This window comes from Sapajus apella, unplaced genomic scaffold (genome assembly GCF_009761245.1).
Source record: "Sapajus apella isolate SASKATOON/1434 unplaced genomic scaffold, GSC_monkey_1.0 scaffold12, whole genome shotgun sequence".
NCBI lineage: Eukaryota > Metazoa > Chordata > Mammalia > Primates > Cebidae > Sapajus > Sapajus apella.
In genome coordinates this window covers 7,050,582-7,066,090 of record NW_022436952.1, presented here as the reverse complement: position 1 = coordinate 7,066,090, position 15,509 = coordinate 7,050,582, and the positions used below count along the sequence as shown (strand labels likewise).

Below are 15,509 nucleotides of genomic sequence, written 5' to 3'. Positions count from 1 at the left end.
AGGCGTTCAAGAAATAGTGAATAAATGAAGAGAATGCACATTTGGAGATACTCACCAGGGCTTCCTTTAACCCCAGAATTGAAAGGGCCTAATATTGCTGAAGCAGCCAATACAGCTTCTAGCCTGTGGGGCACTGGATATAACTTGTTTGGCTAGCTGCCTGGTTCACATCTCCTCCCTGCTTATGCTACCAAACAACTCAAAGGTATAGATCCTAAGCAAAATGCTGATGGATGAACTGTGCTTTCTTTCCCCTTCCACAACAGGCTGGCTCAGCCTTGGGCCCAGAACAAATTGATCCAGCTGACTTCTGGAGTTATCAAAACGAACCCATCTCCCTATGGTTCTCTCATGAACTGGAGCAGGAAGGGAAATTTTCTCAAAGGCTTGGTGGGAATATTCTCATGAATCAAATACTCACTGAGCTTGGGGAAGAACTTTCTTGGATACCTGAAAAGAATCAGAAAGATCTCATTCAATGAAAAAATACCATCCCTAGCTTCTCCAACTGTGTTCTGGCAGATATTTCCTGCACTTTTTATTGTTCCCTTTCTCCCCATTGCCTCTGATTCTTTCTCTCTCATATGTATACCACTTACTTCTCATAGAGTGGATCTAGGTCAATGATAGGGTGAAAAGAAAACACAAATAATGAAATCGTATATATTTTTTTGAGACGGAGTCTTGCTTTGTTGCCTAGGCTAGAGTGCAATGGCATGATCTCGGCTCACTGCAACCTCCGCCTCCCAAGTTGAAGCCATTTTCCTGCCTCAGCCTGCTGTGCAGCTGGGATTACAGGTGCCTACCACTGTGCCCAGCTAATTTTTGTATTTTTAGTAGAGACGGGGTTTCACCATGTTGGCCAGGCTGGTTTTGAACTCCTGACCTCAGGTGATTCACCCGCCTTGGCCTCCCAAAATGCTGGGATTACAGGCATGAGCCACTGAGCCTGGCCAAATTTTTGTAGTTTTAGTAGAGACACAGTTTCTCCATGTTGGCCGGGCTGGTCTTGAACTCCTGACCTCAAGTGATCCGCCTGCCTCAGCCTCCCAAAGTGCTGGGATTACAGGAGTGAGCCACCACACGCAGCCTGAAATTGTATTTTCATTAGCTGTGTGTGTGTGTATATATATATATATATATATATGTTATACAGTTAAAAAAAAAAAAAGCTATCTTCAGAGTAGGGAAAATAAAATTTTAAGAAAAATAGTGACAATTTTTTTTTTTTTTGAGACGGAGTTTCACTCATGTTACCCAGGCTGGAGTGCAATGGCGCGATCTCGGCTCACCGCAACCTCCGCCTCCTGGGTTCAGGCAATTCTCCTGCCTCAGCCTCCTGAGTAGCTGGGATTACAGGCACGCGCCACTATGCCCAGCTAATGTTTTGTATTTTTAGTAGAGACGGGGTTTCACCATGTTGACCAGGATGGTCTCGATCTCTTGACCTTGTAATCCACCTGCCTCGGCCTCCCAAAGTGCTGGGATTACGGGCTTGAGCCACCGCGCCCGGCCTGAAAAATAGTAACAATTTAATGACAGTCTTAGAATAGATTTTAAGACTGTATCCACGGACAGGTGCAATGGCTCACACCTATAATCCCAGCATTTTGGGAGGCCAAGGTGGGTGGATTGCTTGAGCTCAGGAGTTCGAAACCAGCCTGGGCAACATGGTAAAACCCCATCTATACACAAAACACAAAAATTAGCTGGGCATGGTGGCTGCTGCCTGTAGTCTCTGCTACTTGGTAGGCTGAGGTGAGGATTGCTTGAGCCCGGGATGTTGCAGTGAGCCAAGATAGTATCACTGCATTCCGGCCTGGGCAACCAAGGGAGACCTTGTCTCAAAAACAAAACAAAAAAACTAGAGAGAATTAAAAAAAAATTATATGTAAAAACAGACTGGGCTGAGTGTGGTGGCTCATGCCTATAATTTCAGCACTTTGGGAAGCCCAGGCGGGCGGATCACGAGGTCAGGAGATTAAGACCAGCCTGGCAAACATGGTAAAACCTTGTCTTTGCTAAAAATACAAAGATTAGCTGGGCATGGTGGCAGGCGCCTGTAATCCCAGCTAGCCACAAACATATTTTTAAAGAAAAATAAACTTCTTTCATTGTCTGTTATAAACTTCTGGTTGTGACTCTAAAGATAATACTGCTGCTTTAAACTGCTCAAAAAAGCAAATGAGATCTCATATTGCTTTTGGAGGCAAGTGAGAAAAGCTCTCTATTTGGCAAGGACATGTTACCCCAAATCCTTTCACCCCCATTTCCTGTCCTATCACCGAGAAGTCTCTGTGGAGCCTGTTTCTGCTGCCCTTGGTCAGGCCATCAGGGTGGCTGCTGTAACCACCCGTTCCTGGACGGCGTAACTTGCCTCTCTTGCTACCATTTCAAAACCTTAATTAGCTTCCTCAGCTTTGTATGTGTATATCTTCTGCATAAAGACATTTCCCTGATTTACACATTTGGAATATAGCCACGGGACTCAATTTGTGTCTGCTGCCTCTAGGCGAATGATCTGATTTGTGTCTTCTGGATTCAGATTTATTTCTCAATTAACACTTCTCGCCTGGCAATCTTTCTATTGGGTCCTCAGCTTCTGCCCAGCAAGTCTTAACAATGAGACTGGTCTTAATTAGCATCTCAGAAACAAAAATTGAGTAGGGGAAAGGGATGCAGGCAGGGTCCTTCCAGTTAGAATGGGAAAGTTGTCTTACCAGAATATGGGTTTCCATAGACAAGTCCTGGATTTTGTCCTGCGCCTCCTTCATCTGAAGTAGGTACTTGATACGGCAAAGAATTAAAATCCAGACCCATGTAACTGAGCAATCTGGTGTTCTCCCTCTGCAAAAGCTAAGGATAGTGGATTTATAGACATGTTGAAAGACAATAACAAGAACAGCCACCAGGAACTGGCCTCTCCCAGATAGTTTTCAATTAGCAATGTGGCACTGAAGAAATTCAATAATTGATAATCCAGAATTCTTCAGAAGGGAAAGCAGCAGTTTCAATATTCCAAAGATCTAAGTTCTTTATACCTAAATTTATTTATTTATCAATTTATCTGTTTTTTTATTTATTTCGAGTTAGAGTCTCCTCTGTCTCCCAGGCCAGAGTGCAGTGGCACCATCTCAGCTCATTGCAACCTCTGTCTTCCAGGTTCAAGTGGTTCTCATGCCTCAGCCTCCCATGTAGCTGGGATTACAAGGCACCCACCGCCACACCTGGCTAATTTCTGTATTTTTTAGTAGAGACGGGGTTTTACCATGTTGCTATGTTGGCCAGGCTGGTCTTGAACTCCCAACATCAAGTGATCTGCCCGCCTTGGCCTCCTTAAGTGTCAGGATTATAGGTGTGAGCCACTGTGCCCAGTCTATACCCGAATTTAGATATGTTTACTAAATTTTATTTATATTAATACAAAAAATAATTTTAAATCTCTAAATACATGCTAACTAAAGGGAGGAACAAATGTGTGGATATGTGAAAGTGGCAGGAACCATATTAACATTGAAACTATTCTAATAGATATATTAACAATGAAACTGTTGTATATTATTATTGTTAAATTTATTTATTTTCATTTATTTTTGAGACAGAGTCTTGCCCTGTCACCAGGCTGAAGTGCAATGGTGTGATCTCAGCTCACTGCAACCTCGGTCTCCCAGGTTCAAGTGATTCTCCTGCCTCAGCCTCCCAGGTAGCTGGGACTAGAGGCATATACCATCATGCTCAGCTAATTTTTGTATTTTTAGTAGAGATGGGGTTTCACCAGGTTGGCCAGGATGTTCTTAATCTCCTGACCTCGTGACTCACCTGCCTCAGTCTCCCAAAGTGCTGGGATTACAGGTGTGAGCCACTGCGCCTGGCCTAAAATTAATTTTTTTAGGGGCAGGGTCTTGCTCTATTACCCAGGCTGGAGTGTGGGGTGAGATCATAGCTCACTGCAGCCTTGAACTCATGGGCTCAGGCAGCCCTCCCACCTCAGCCTCCTTAGTAGCTGGAACTATAGGCATACAACACCACACCTGGCTAATTTTTAATTTTTTTGTAGAGATGATAGGCTCTCATTTTGTTGCCCACGCTGTTTCTAACTCCTGGCTTCAAATGACCTTCCTGCCTTGGCCTCCCGGTGTCATATGTTATTGAGAGCAGAATATTTCTTCAATTTCCTTCCTAGACTAATTTCTTACACAATGTAAATATTCGTCTGAAATAATTTTTCCTTCTTCATGTCTTATCCCATTCAAGTGGATATACCAACAGAGAGTATGAGAGTAAGAAGGCAGGGTGGGAGGGAGGTAATGAAAAAGAGAAAAAAAATTACTAAAAGTGGCACAGACATCATTTCTTTTTCCTTAGGAAAAAGAAAATAAATTTCCCTTATTATCTTAAGAGGGCTTCACTACAGTTCTTAACAAAGCTTTTGGCCAGGCATGGTGGCTCACTCCTGTAATCCAAGCACTTTGGAGGCCAAGGCAGGCGGATCACCTGAGGTCAGGAGTTCAAGACCAGCCTGACCAACATGGTGAAACCCCGTCTTTATATTTAATATATATATATATTTTTTTTTTGAGACGGAATTTTGCTCTTGTTACCCAGGCTGGAGTGCAATGGTGCGACGTCGGCTCACCGCAACCTCTGCCTCCTGGGTTCAGGCAGTTCTCCTGCCTCAGCCTCCTGAGTAGCTGGGATTACAGGCACGTGCCACCATGCCCAGCTAATGTTTTGTATTTTTAGTAGAGACGGGGTTTCACCATGTTGACCAGGATGGTCTCGATCTCTTGACCTCGTGATCCACCCGCCTCGGCCTCCCAAAGTGCTGGGATTACAGTAATATATTTTTTTAAAACAAAACAAAAACAAAGCTTCTAAATACCAGATCTTTCCCTTTGTTTCACAAGCTGTGTGTGCACCTGCCCCCCCAACATCAAACCAACCCAGGAAAACAGGGATTTCAAACTCAAGGTATACTTATCTAAATTAAGAGAATGGGAATAGGTCAGACACCATGGCTAATGCCTGTAATCCCACCACTTTCAGAGGCTGAGGTGGGTGGATTGCTTGAGCCTAGGAGTCCGAGACCAGCCTAGGCAACATGGTGAAACCTCCCTCTCTACTAAAAACACAAAAATTAGCTGGGTGTGGTGGTCTGTGCCTGTAATCCTAGCTACTTGGGAGGCTGAAGCAGGAGAATCGCTTGAACCTGGGAGGCGGGGGTTGCAGTGAGCTGAGATTGCAGTGAGCCGAGATGGCACCACTGCCTTCCAGCTTGGATGACAGAGTGAGACTAGGTCTAAAAAATGAAAAAAAACAGAGAATGGGAATGACAAGACTAGAAACAACAAATAGAAACAGAACCCAAAAGGCCTTCTGCAATTATGAAACACACTGGCATAACTGATATAATCAAAAGTAGAAATTGAGGGAGAATTAGCATTTGGTAGGTATGAATTTCAATGTTTCGAGATGGAAAAGTTCTGGAGATCTGTTGCATAGCACTGTGATGTACTTAACTCTACTGAACTGTACACTTTAACATTATTAAGATGGCAAATTCTGTGTATTTTAACTGCAATTAAAAAAAAAAACAAACAGTAAAAATGATTACTAGGAGGCACAACCCAGAAAGATTATAGAGAGTAAAGATGGGGAGGTGGAGGAGTGAGTTGAGATCATGCCACTGCACTCTAGCCTGGGCAACAGGTGAGAGACTCCATTGCAAAAAAAAAAAAAAAAGTTGGGCGCATGGTGGCTCACGCCTGTAATCCCAGCACTTTGGGAGGCTGAGGCAGGCGGATCATGAGGTCAGGGGTTCGAGACCAGCCTGACCAACATGGTGAAACCTCATCTCTAAAAAAAAAAAAAAAAAAAGATTAAGAATTGATGGAAGTTTAGAGTAGCAGCCAGAATGCATGGACACCTATTTGATGCTGAGCAAGAACATGATAATGGGCCAGGCATGGTGGCTTATGTCTATAATCCCAGCACTTTGGGGCTGAAGCAGGAGGATCACTTGAGTCCAGGACTTTGAGACCAGCTTGGGGAACATAGCAAGACCTTGTCTTTACTAAAAATGAAAAAAAAATTAGCCGGGCATGGTGGCATATGCCTATAGTCCCAGATACTTGGGAGGGGGCTGAGGCAGGAGGATCACTTGAGCCCACATGATCAAGGCTGCAGTGAGCCGAGATTGTGTCACTGCACTCCAAGCCTGGGTGACAGAGTGAGACCTTGTTTCAAAAACAACAACAACAACAAAAAAAAAAAAAAAAAAGAAAGAAAATGAGAATGACCTTGACTTTAAGTACAACCACTTTATTTGCTGCCATATCATCTTCAGTCAATCAATAATAAATGTTTAACACACAGGAGATAATAAATTTTGGTTGGATGAATGAGTGAATGAACCAATGAATGAATGAATGAATGCACAGCATTTATTAGGGGCCTACCATGTGTCCAGCACTGGTACGGACCACCACTTCTGCTCCTGGTTCGGCAGCAGAGAAAAATGAAAAAGTTGTGCTGAAGGGAAGTATTTCCCCACTAGAATAAAAGTTATGTAGGATGCTATTCCCCTATCCCCCAAGGCAACAAATGTTAGCTGTGAAGTTAAAAGCAAAAATAAGTTAGGTCTTTGTCAGTGTGGCTTCTTCCAAGGTGACTATTGCTATGCCAAACAAGTTTCAGTTATAGAATAAAGACAGGGTTTTGTGATAAGTTAGGAAATCAGATTAAATTTACTTTGTTTAGGAATAACCGTTTCACCCACTGTCCCAGAAAGGGCGCTTTACTTAACTTTTTATTGTTATCACTAGGGGCCATCCTGCTCCTTCCCCTTAAAATCTTGGGATTTTCTACCCTCTTTAACACACTTACATCATTTTCTCCTTCTAATCTCTCTTTCTCTCTCTGCAGAACATTACATATCATTTTGTTCTCACTCAGTCTTCTTGACAGGTCAAAGTTTTCATCCTGTCAACAATAAAAAAAAAAAATAGGATTAGGATCACATATTGCAGTCTGAGTACAAGGTGGGAAATTTTAGAGGATCTGGCCTTCCAAAGCGGGGAGACTGAGATGGAGAAGGCAACTGGGAGGAAGAAATGGTACTATGGGCAGGGTGCTGAAATCAAGAAAAGTGACTTAAAAAAACGCCTGAAGGTCTGAGCTGGCATCAAGATGCCAGTTTACTTTTTTATTTTATTTTTATTTTTGGGACGGAGTTTCGCTCTTGTTACCCAGGCTGGAGTGCAATGGCGCGATCTCGGCTCACCGCAACCTCCGCCTTCTGGGTTCAGGCAATTCTCCTGCCTCAGCCTCCTGAGTAGCTGGGATTACAAGCACGCGCCACCATGCCCAGCTAATTTTTTGTATTTTTAGCAGAGACGGGGTTTCACCGTGTTGACCAGGATGGTCTCGATCTCTTGACCTCGTGATCCACCCGCCTCGTCCTCCCAAAGTGCTGGGATTACAGGCTTAAGCCACCGCGCCCGGCACTTTTTTTTTTTTAATTTAGCTGAGGGTGTAAGTGACCAATGAGAGAAAAAGCAAGCTTGGGGAAAATCTCAAGACTGACTTATCAGAATTAGGGATAAATGAAGCCTTGTTTAATCCCACCCAACCATGAAAACAATCATCTTTGTTTTCAATAAACATCTCACTCAATGAAGCCTGAAGCACTTAGGTTTGAGTTGGTGTGATTCCTTCCTACAGTGTGAGGAATAGGCATCTGGGCTCAAGCTACATGAAGGAAGAGGGAACACAGGAAGGCATTTGTCCAAAAATACAAGCAGCCCAGACTGGGGTCTTGGGCATCCCCATGTGATGGGTTGACCTAACTGGTTTCATGCTTCAGTGCTTCTTCCCATCTTCTGCCTGCATACATACATACACATGCGCATACCTCACAAACACACTTAAGCTAAGCCTACTAGTTGTGGTTTTTGATGCCAGATTTTTTATTTGAATGCCGGTGCCCAAACTGCTGTGCGCGTCTAGCCGACCCTGAGGTAGTAATGCGAGAGGGGGCTACCCGGTGACAGTGCTGACTGCAGACTCCTTGCTTCCCATCCCCATTGGCTTCTGCTGGCTCTTCTGGTCCTGCTTCACTTCCTCAAAAGGCAGAAATAAGAAAGGCTCTCTGAGTCTGCACAGAAACCTGCTTGATAGTTACAAAAACCTTCCCTAAGACCTGTAGCTAAGTTGGGGCCTATATTTCTAGGAACCTCCATGCTAGTTTCTGGCCACACACTACATCCCTGTTTTTAGTGGAAAGATAAATTTCTCTCCTTAGCAAGGGTGTACAATCTTCTGGGCTTGGTCTAAGAACCACTGACCTTCACACCCCTTGCTTTCCTGGGCCCCTTCTCTCTGTCACCTACCAGTGCAGCCGCCCTGAGTTGCCTGATCTGTTTGTGAAGTCGTTGACACTCTTTGTACTTCTCTAAGAAACAGGCTTTCCCGGCCTCTACCTTTGCCTTTAGGCGTTCCACCTCTCGTGCTAACTGCTCCTCCACAGTTAGTGCTGCTTTCTTGCTCCTAGGCTCCTGAAGCATAAGATACACAGTCCTCAGAGTTAGCGACTTTTTAGGATGTATGAGGAATTGGGATTGCTATCAGTCAGGTGGGGAGCCCCTAGGTCTTGAAAAATATTCCATGAAAATCCAGAAAATTGGCTGGGTGGGGTGGCTCATGCCTGTAATCCCAGCACTTTGGGAGGCCAAGGCAGGTGAATCACCTGAGGTCAGGAGTTTAAGACCAGCCTGGCCAACACAGTGAAACCCCGTCTTTTCTAAAAATATAAAAACTAGCCAGGCTTGGTGGCAGGCTACTGTAATCCCAGCTAGTCAGAAGGCTGAAGCAGGAGAATAGCTTGAACCCAGGAGGAGCAGACTGCAGTGAGCTGAGATCAGGTCAGGCACCCCAGCCAGGTTCAAACTTTTGAATGACTATAGATTCCTTCTTTGATTACCTCCTTGATTCCTTCCCTCCCTCCCTCCCTTCCCCTCTTCCCCTCTTCCTCTCTTTCTTTCTTTTTTTTTTTTTTTTTTTTGGGACGGAGTTTCACTCTTGTTACCCAGGCTGGAGTGCAATGGCGCAATCTCGGCTCACCGCAACCTCCGCCTCCTGGGTTCAGGCAATTCTCCTGCCTCAGCCTCCTGAGTAGCTGGGATTATAGGCACGCGCCACCATGCCCAGCTAATTTTTTGTAGTTTTAGTAGAGACGGGGTTTCACCGTGTTGATCAGGATGGTCTCGATCTCTTGACCTCGTGATCCACCCGCCTCGGCCTCCCAAAGTGCTGGGATTACAGGCGTGAGCCACCGCGCCCGGCTCTTTCTTTCTTTCTTTTTTTGAGATGGAGTCTCGCTCTGTCACCCAGGCTGGAGTGCAATTGCCACCACACCTGCCCGGGACTACAGATTATTTAAAACAAGAATTTTGACCAGGTGCGGTGACTCACATCTGTAATCCCAGCACTTTGGGAGGCCAAGGTGGGTGGATTGCCTAAGCTCAGGAGTTTGAGACCAGCCTGCCCAACACAGTGAAACACCATCTCTACTAAAATACAAAAAAATATTAGCCGAGTGTGGTGGTGTGCTCCTGTAGTCCCAGCTACTTGGGAGGCTGGGGCAGGAGAATCATTTGAACCTGAGAGGCGGAGGCTGCAGTGAGTTGAGTTGGTGCAATCGCACTCCAGCCTGGGCGACAGAGCGAGACTCTGTCTCAAAAAAAAGAAAAAACAACTCAGTAATTTCTTTGCTATATCAGAGGTCACAAACTGGAATGTGCTTATAAAGACCAGGCAAGATATGTAATCAAATGAAGGAATTGAATCCAAAAAAACAGTGCAGACTGCAGCTAGATGGAGAACTCATGACCCATCTCCAGGGCACAGCAGCTACTTGGCTCTAGCTATTGCCACTGCACAGGAATGTGGGCTCAACGTTGCTAGGTCCTCTCATTTCCCAAAGGAAGCTGGAAATACAAATTTCTGTGGAAAATACTCCTATTTTTAAATGTTGGTAACTACTTTTTAAAACATTTCTGTTGTCTGACCTTGACCTGTGATCTGCTTTGTTCTAGTCTTCCTATATCATACTAAAGCATACAGTATCTTAGATACAGTAGATACTTAATGACTGAATGATGCTTATGTGATGTGAATTGCAATCCCAGTGGCTGGATATCTCTCAGGCATCAGGATTTCTCATGTTCTTGGATCAACTAAGTACATAGGACTTCCAGGCACCTGTCAGCACCATTAGGCCTCTTTTTCAACAAGATGTTATAGGAAATTATTAGTCAGTTAGGCGTTCATCCTACATAATTGATAATGATTATAATTGCTGATATATTAATTATAATAAGATTTGCTTTGAGGGGTATATTTTGCTGTCATAGAGCCCTTTATAACTATTCATTTATAGTCTGCCTTCACTGTAACTCTGTAAGAAGAGGGCAGGGGTTATTCTGTGAGCCCTAGTCCAAGGATCTAGTTACATCTTGTCATGAAGTTTAACTGGCAATATTCCTTTATCACTTATCACACATTAGAAATGCCCATTTCTAAACATTTTGTAAATGGCAGATTCTCTGTTCTTTTGGCTGGAAAGCAAAACATCTACAGGTGAACACTCTCTTATTTATCCTGTCCATCACCTGAAAATAGGCCCATATCCCTTCCTTCATATAGGCTCCCTCCCACGTAACCATCCAAAGACAGACATGCCATTAATTCCTGTTGCTTCTTCATTGCAGTAGTTTCATTCTGCTTCATCGCCTCCACTGTCTGCTCGAGCTTCTTCTGGTCCTTCCTCTGCAAAAACAGATTTCAGTACCATTGCTGGGAAGACACACAGGCACATATACACCATGGAAGGGCCTGCTAAGCTAATGAGCAAGCAGGATGCAGAGAGAGAGCCAAGTCTTCTCTTGTCAGTTTCTGAAGAAAGCCATGAGCTATCTCATTTTAGACTTTTCTCTGAGACCTTTCCTAGAGCCAGTGATACCCAGGTATATGATAAAAAAAGAGCAACATATATTTTCTTGCAAATGCCTAAAAGTGTTGTTTTCTTCCGTGACTCTACCTGTTCAGTTAAACTGAGAAAGAGGTGGTCATTTTCTTTTTTCAGATGCTCTAACTGCTCTGTCTTATCTTGATCTCCCTGAACAAGCTTCTCCATTTCTTTCTCTTGAGTTGACAGCTGGGCCTAAAGTAAAAATAGTGAGCATAACCAAGATATAAAAGAAGGAAAACAAAACAGAAACAATGCTTTTTAATGTACAATAACAAAGAAATGCATTTCCCTAGCAACTCCCAACTGCCAAATATCCTGTAGAACTCCTTTACTTTTCAGCTCAACTTTATAGCCTAAGAATCTAAGGGTCAACTGAGTAAAATTAGACAAACCACTCTGTAAAGCACCTCTTTAAGGCATAGCTTCCTGAAAATGAGAGCAGTTCTGCTATCTGCTTCATATTCCAGGCGTTTGAGTACGATTTTGTTTGAAAAGATTAAAGTTTGAGTATTGGTATAGATGACTGTCACCTATATTAAGAGTTCATGGTAAATTAGCTTAGTAATACATGAACAAATCACTAAGTTCCTTGTGAATCATGATTTTTTTTTTTTTTTTTTTTTGAGATGGAGTCTTGCTCTGTCGTCCAGGCTGGAGGGTAGTGGTGCAATCTCTGCTCACTGCAACCTCCGCCTCTGGAGTTCAAATGATTCTTCTGCCTCAGCCTCCCCAGTAGCTGGGATTACAGGCGTACCCACCATGCCCAACTAATTTTTGTATTTTTAGTAGAGACGGGGTTTCACCATATTGGCCAGGCTGATCTCGAACTCCTGACCTCAGTGATCCACCTGCCTCAGCTTCCCAAAGTGCTGGGATTACAGACGTGAGCCACTATGCCCAGCTGCGAATCATGATTTTTTTTTTCTTAAAGTGGGGGTGTGGATAAGGTGGATGCTTACTTCGTCCAAGAATGGAAAATACATAACCTGAAACTTTAGTGTGATACTTTGTAAAGTATGCCATTAGCCACTCACTGCAATGAAATACATTTTTCTAGGCCACCAAATTGGAGTGGTGGCAAAGCTAAGAAAATATCCTTTGACAAAGGTATGACATTACCTACCTGAAGCTGATCCACTCTGATTCCCATCTTCTTGTTTTCTGAGGACATCTTCTGGTTTTGTTCTTTCAGTCTGTGGAGGTGGAAATAACTATGTGAAAAATTCACTGATTCCAGGTCAGCTACCCCTGGCCTTAAATGATTTAAGGCTGGCTTGGCCCTAAGCCCTGCAGAGTTATTTAAAAATCTACTAGTCTCCACTGCGGTCCTGTTTTGGCTTCCTGACTCCAAAAAACTGCAAGTATTCAATCCCTAAAGGCAATATTTGAAATCAGATCATTTCTCCTGACTATTTTGATACTGACTTTCTAATTCACGATTCAAAGGGGCAGAGAATCACACCTATCGATGTCATAACAGTGTTTTCTCACAAATTCCAGAAGTCCAATCTGATTGTCCTTTTTTTTTTTTTTTAAAGAGACGGAATCTTCGCTCTGTCAACCAGGCTGGAATGCAGTGGCGATTGGCTCACTGCAACCTCTGCCTCCCGGGTTCAAGCAATTTTTCTGCCTCAGCCTCCTGAATAGCTGGAACTACAGGTGCGCACCACCGCCCCTGGCTAATTTTTATATTTTTAGTAGAGACGGGGTTTCACCATATTGGCCAGGCTGTTCTTGAACTCCTGACCTCATGATCCTCCTGCCTCGGCCTCCCAAAGTGCTGGGATCACAGGCGTGAGTCACTGTGCCCAGCTAATCTTAAGATATTGATGGTACAGCAGCTCTTCCCCTACCAGAATTATGGGACACACTCACTTAAGGGTATTGATGGTACAGCAGCTCTTCCCCTCCCAGAATTATGGGACACACTCACTGAAGCAGCTCTGTCTCCCAATAGTCCTCCTGCTCTTTCACTTTCAGTTCCAACTTCTTATTGATGCACCGCAGGGTTTCTAGCTCCTCCTACAGATTGCAACATCAACAAAGAGACAGACTATTTCTATGACACTTTTGCATGAATATCTTAGGCAGGCAACAAATATTTATTGAGCACTTACTATATGTCAGGCAGAGCATGACACAGCAGTAAATGATATATTTAAATAAAAGGATTTCCACATGAAAATGTTCTTTCTTTTTTTTTTTGGGATGAAGTCTCACTCTATCGCCTGGCTCACTCCAACCTCTGCCACACGAGTTCAAGCAATTCTTCTGCCTCATCCTCCTGGGTAGATGGGATTACAGGTACCACTCAGCTAATTTTTGTATTTTTAGTAGAGACGGAGTTTCACCATCTTGGCCAGGCTGGTCTTGAACTCCTGACCTCGTGATACACCCACCTCAGACTCCCAAAGTTCTGGGATTACTGGCATGAGCCACCACGCCCGGCCACAAAGTGTTCTTTTTATATTAAAAATATATCACCTTAATTTCTCTTTTCACTGGAGCTTATAATTTGTTCATTAAATAAATATTTACTCAGAGCCTATTCCATACTGGACACTGTTCTTGCACTGCAGACACAGCAGTGGACAAAATAGACAAAATTGCCCTTTTCATAGAACAGTGCTGTTCAATAAGTGAGAGCCACATATAATTTTAAAATCTTAGTAGGCGCATTTTTAAAAAGGTAAAAAGAAACATGAATTTTATTAATAGTGTGTGTGCATGCATGTGTGTGTGTGTGTGTGTGTGTGTGTGTATGTATATATATATATATTTTTTGAGATATGCAAAGTCTTGCTCTGTTGCCCAGGCTGGAGTGCAGTGGCATAATTTTGACTCACTGCAACCTCTGCCTCCCAGGTTTAAGCGATTCTCTTGCCTCTGCCTCCTGAGTAGCTGGGATTACAGGCACACACCACGAAACCTGGCTAAATTCCATATTTTTAGTAGAGATGGGATTTTGTCATGTTGGTCAGGCTGGTCTCAAACTCCTGACCTCAGGTGATCCACACACCTTGGCCTCCCATACAGGTGTGAACCACCATACCTGGCCAAATGATAGTATATGTAATCCAATATAGCTAAAATATCATTTCGACATATAAACAATTAAAAAGAGATATTCAGCTGGGCATAGTGGCTCATGCCTGTAATCCCAGCACTTTGGGAGGCCGAGGTGGGTGGATCACTTGAGGCCAGGAGTTCAATACTGGCCTGGCCAACACGGTGAAACTCTGTCTCTACAAAAATACAAACATTAGGCTAGTGTGGTGACAATCACCTGTAATCCCAGCTACTCGGGAGGCTGAGGCAGGAGAATCACTTGAACCTGGGAGGCAGGGGTTGCAGTGAGCTGAGATTGCACCCTTGCACTCCAGTCTCTGTGACAGAGTTAGACTCCGTCCCAAACAAACAAACAAAACTGATGCCTGTTCAAAGATATTGGTATGAGAGGGAGAGATCACAGGCAAAACAGAATATAGTGCTAGATAAGAGGCATATCTAATTCTGATCTCCATGCTCCAAGGTCACCTGTAACCAGCTGCCATACCTGCTTCTTTTGGAGCTCAGCTTGCATGTCTGAATTCTGTTTCTGGAGACTAACACAGCTGTCCTTCAGCTCCTGGTTTTCTTTGCAAAGCTCCTTGTTGTGCTGTTCAATCTCTTCCACCTCTCCCTACAAAAGAACATTCCATAAACTATATTCCAAGTCTCTCTAGCAGAAAATTCCCATAGGTTAGGATGGTGAGGGAGGGTCTGGCTGATTCCCATTCACTGTAGTGATATCTGTGTCCCCCCCAAATGGGGGCTGCTCCTTAATACATAGGTAAGGGTATAACGGAAGTGTCTTTATAATTGCAGCATTACCAAGAAAGATAAGCAAAAATTAAAGCCATTAAAAGTTAAAAGAGACAGTGGTACAGGAATGTAGCTTCTTTTTGCAGACACTTAGTGGTATTGTTTGTCTCTCCCAAGGGACTTAGCTCCTTGAGGCCAGGGACAGTGTTTTAACTGATTATTCCCAGTGTTCCCAGTGCCTACCATAGTGCTGGATGAAGAGCAGGTGTCCTGTTAAATGATGAAGAAAATGAATCTAGGCCGGGCGTGGTGGCTCACGCCTGTAATCTCAGCACTTTGGGAGACTGAGGCAGGCGGATCACCTGAGGTCAGGAGTTCAAGACCAGCCTGGCCAACATGGTGAAACCCTGTCTTTAAAAAAAAAAGAAAAGAAAATGAATCTAATACTCATGTATGACAGATAGGCTCTGTGCCAGAACTGAAAGAGATGAGAATATCTGGTGTTTCTCTCCTCAACGGAGCTTATACATTAACTGGGGTGATAAGATGTATAGATGACAAAAATTAAGCAACTGGAAAAGTTAAAAGAATAACTGAATGCTAGCTGAGTTAAAGAAGTTTTAGAGAAGGAAGAAATCACTTATTGTTATTATTCTTGTTAACATTCCTGAGTGAG

The 15,509-nt window shown here is 43.6% G+C and overlaps 1 protein-coding gene across 7 annotated transcripts in view; it reads right to left on the bottom strand.

The window, feature by feature from the left end:
• CALCOCO2 (calcium binding and coiled-coil domain 2) overlaps positions 1 to 15,509 on the bottom strand; it is a 33,362-nt gene that overhangs the window by 1,162 nt on the left and 16,691 nt on the right. Inside the window, exons 5-14 of one of the 7 annotated variants that reach the window (XR_004269570.1) lie at positions 14,586 to 14,711; positions 12,963 to 13,051; positions 12,153 to 12,222; positions 11,099 to 11,221; positions 10,741 to 10,827; positions 8,391 to 8,555; positions 8,042 to 8,121; positions 6,886 to 6,981; positions 2,721 to 2,856; positions 422 to 450 (exon numbers count right to left, since the gene is read on the bottom strand). Coding sequence is in view for 5 of the 7 variants with exons in the window: in XM_032279904.1 (XP_032135795.1) it covers positions 422 to 450; positions 6,459 to 6,610; positions 6,886 to 6,981; positions 10,741 to 10,827; positions 11,099 to 11,221; positions 12,153 to 12,222; positions 12,963 to 13,051; positions 14,586 to 14,711 (772 nt within the window). In the remaining 2 variants the exon portion in view is untranslated. Of the gene's footprint in view, positions 1 to 421; positions 451 to 2,720; positions 2,857 to 6,458; positions 6,611 to 6,885; positions 6,982 to 7,506; positions 8,122 to 8,390; positions 8,556 to 10,740; positions 10,828 to 11,098; positions 11,222 to 12,152; positions 12,223 to 12,962; positions 13,052 to 14,585; positions 14,712 to 15,509 lie in introns of those variants that run through there. The other 6 variants (XR_004269569.1, XM_032279904.1, XM_032279903.1 and 3 more) reach the window with 6 other exon arrangements.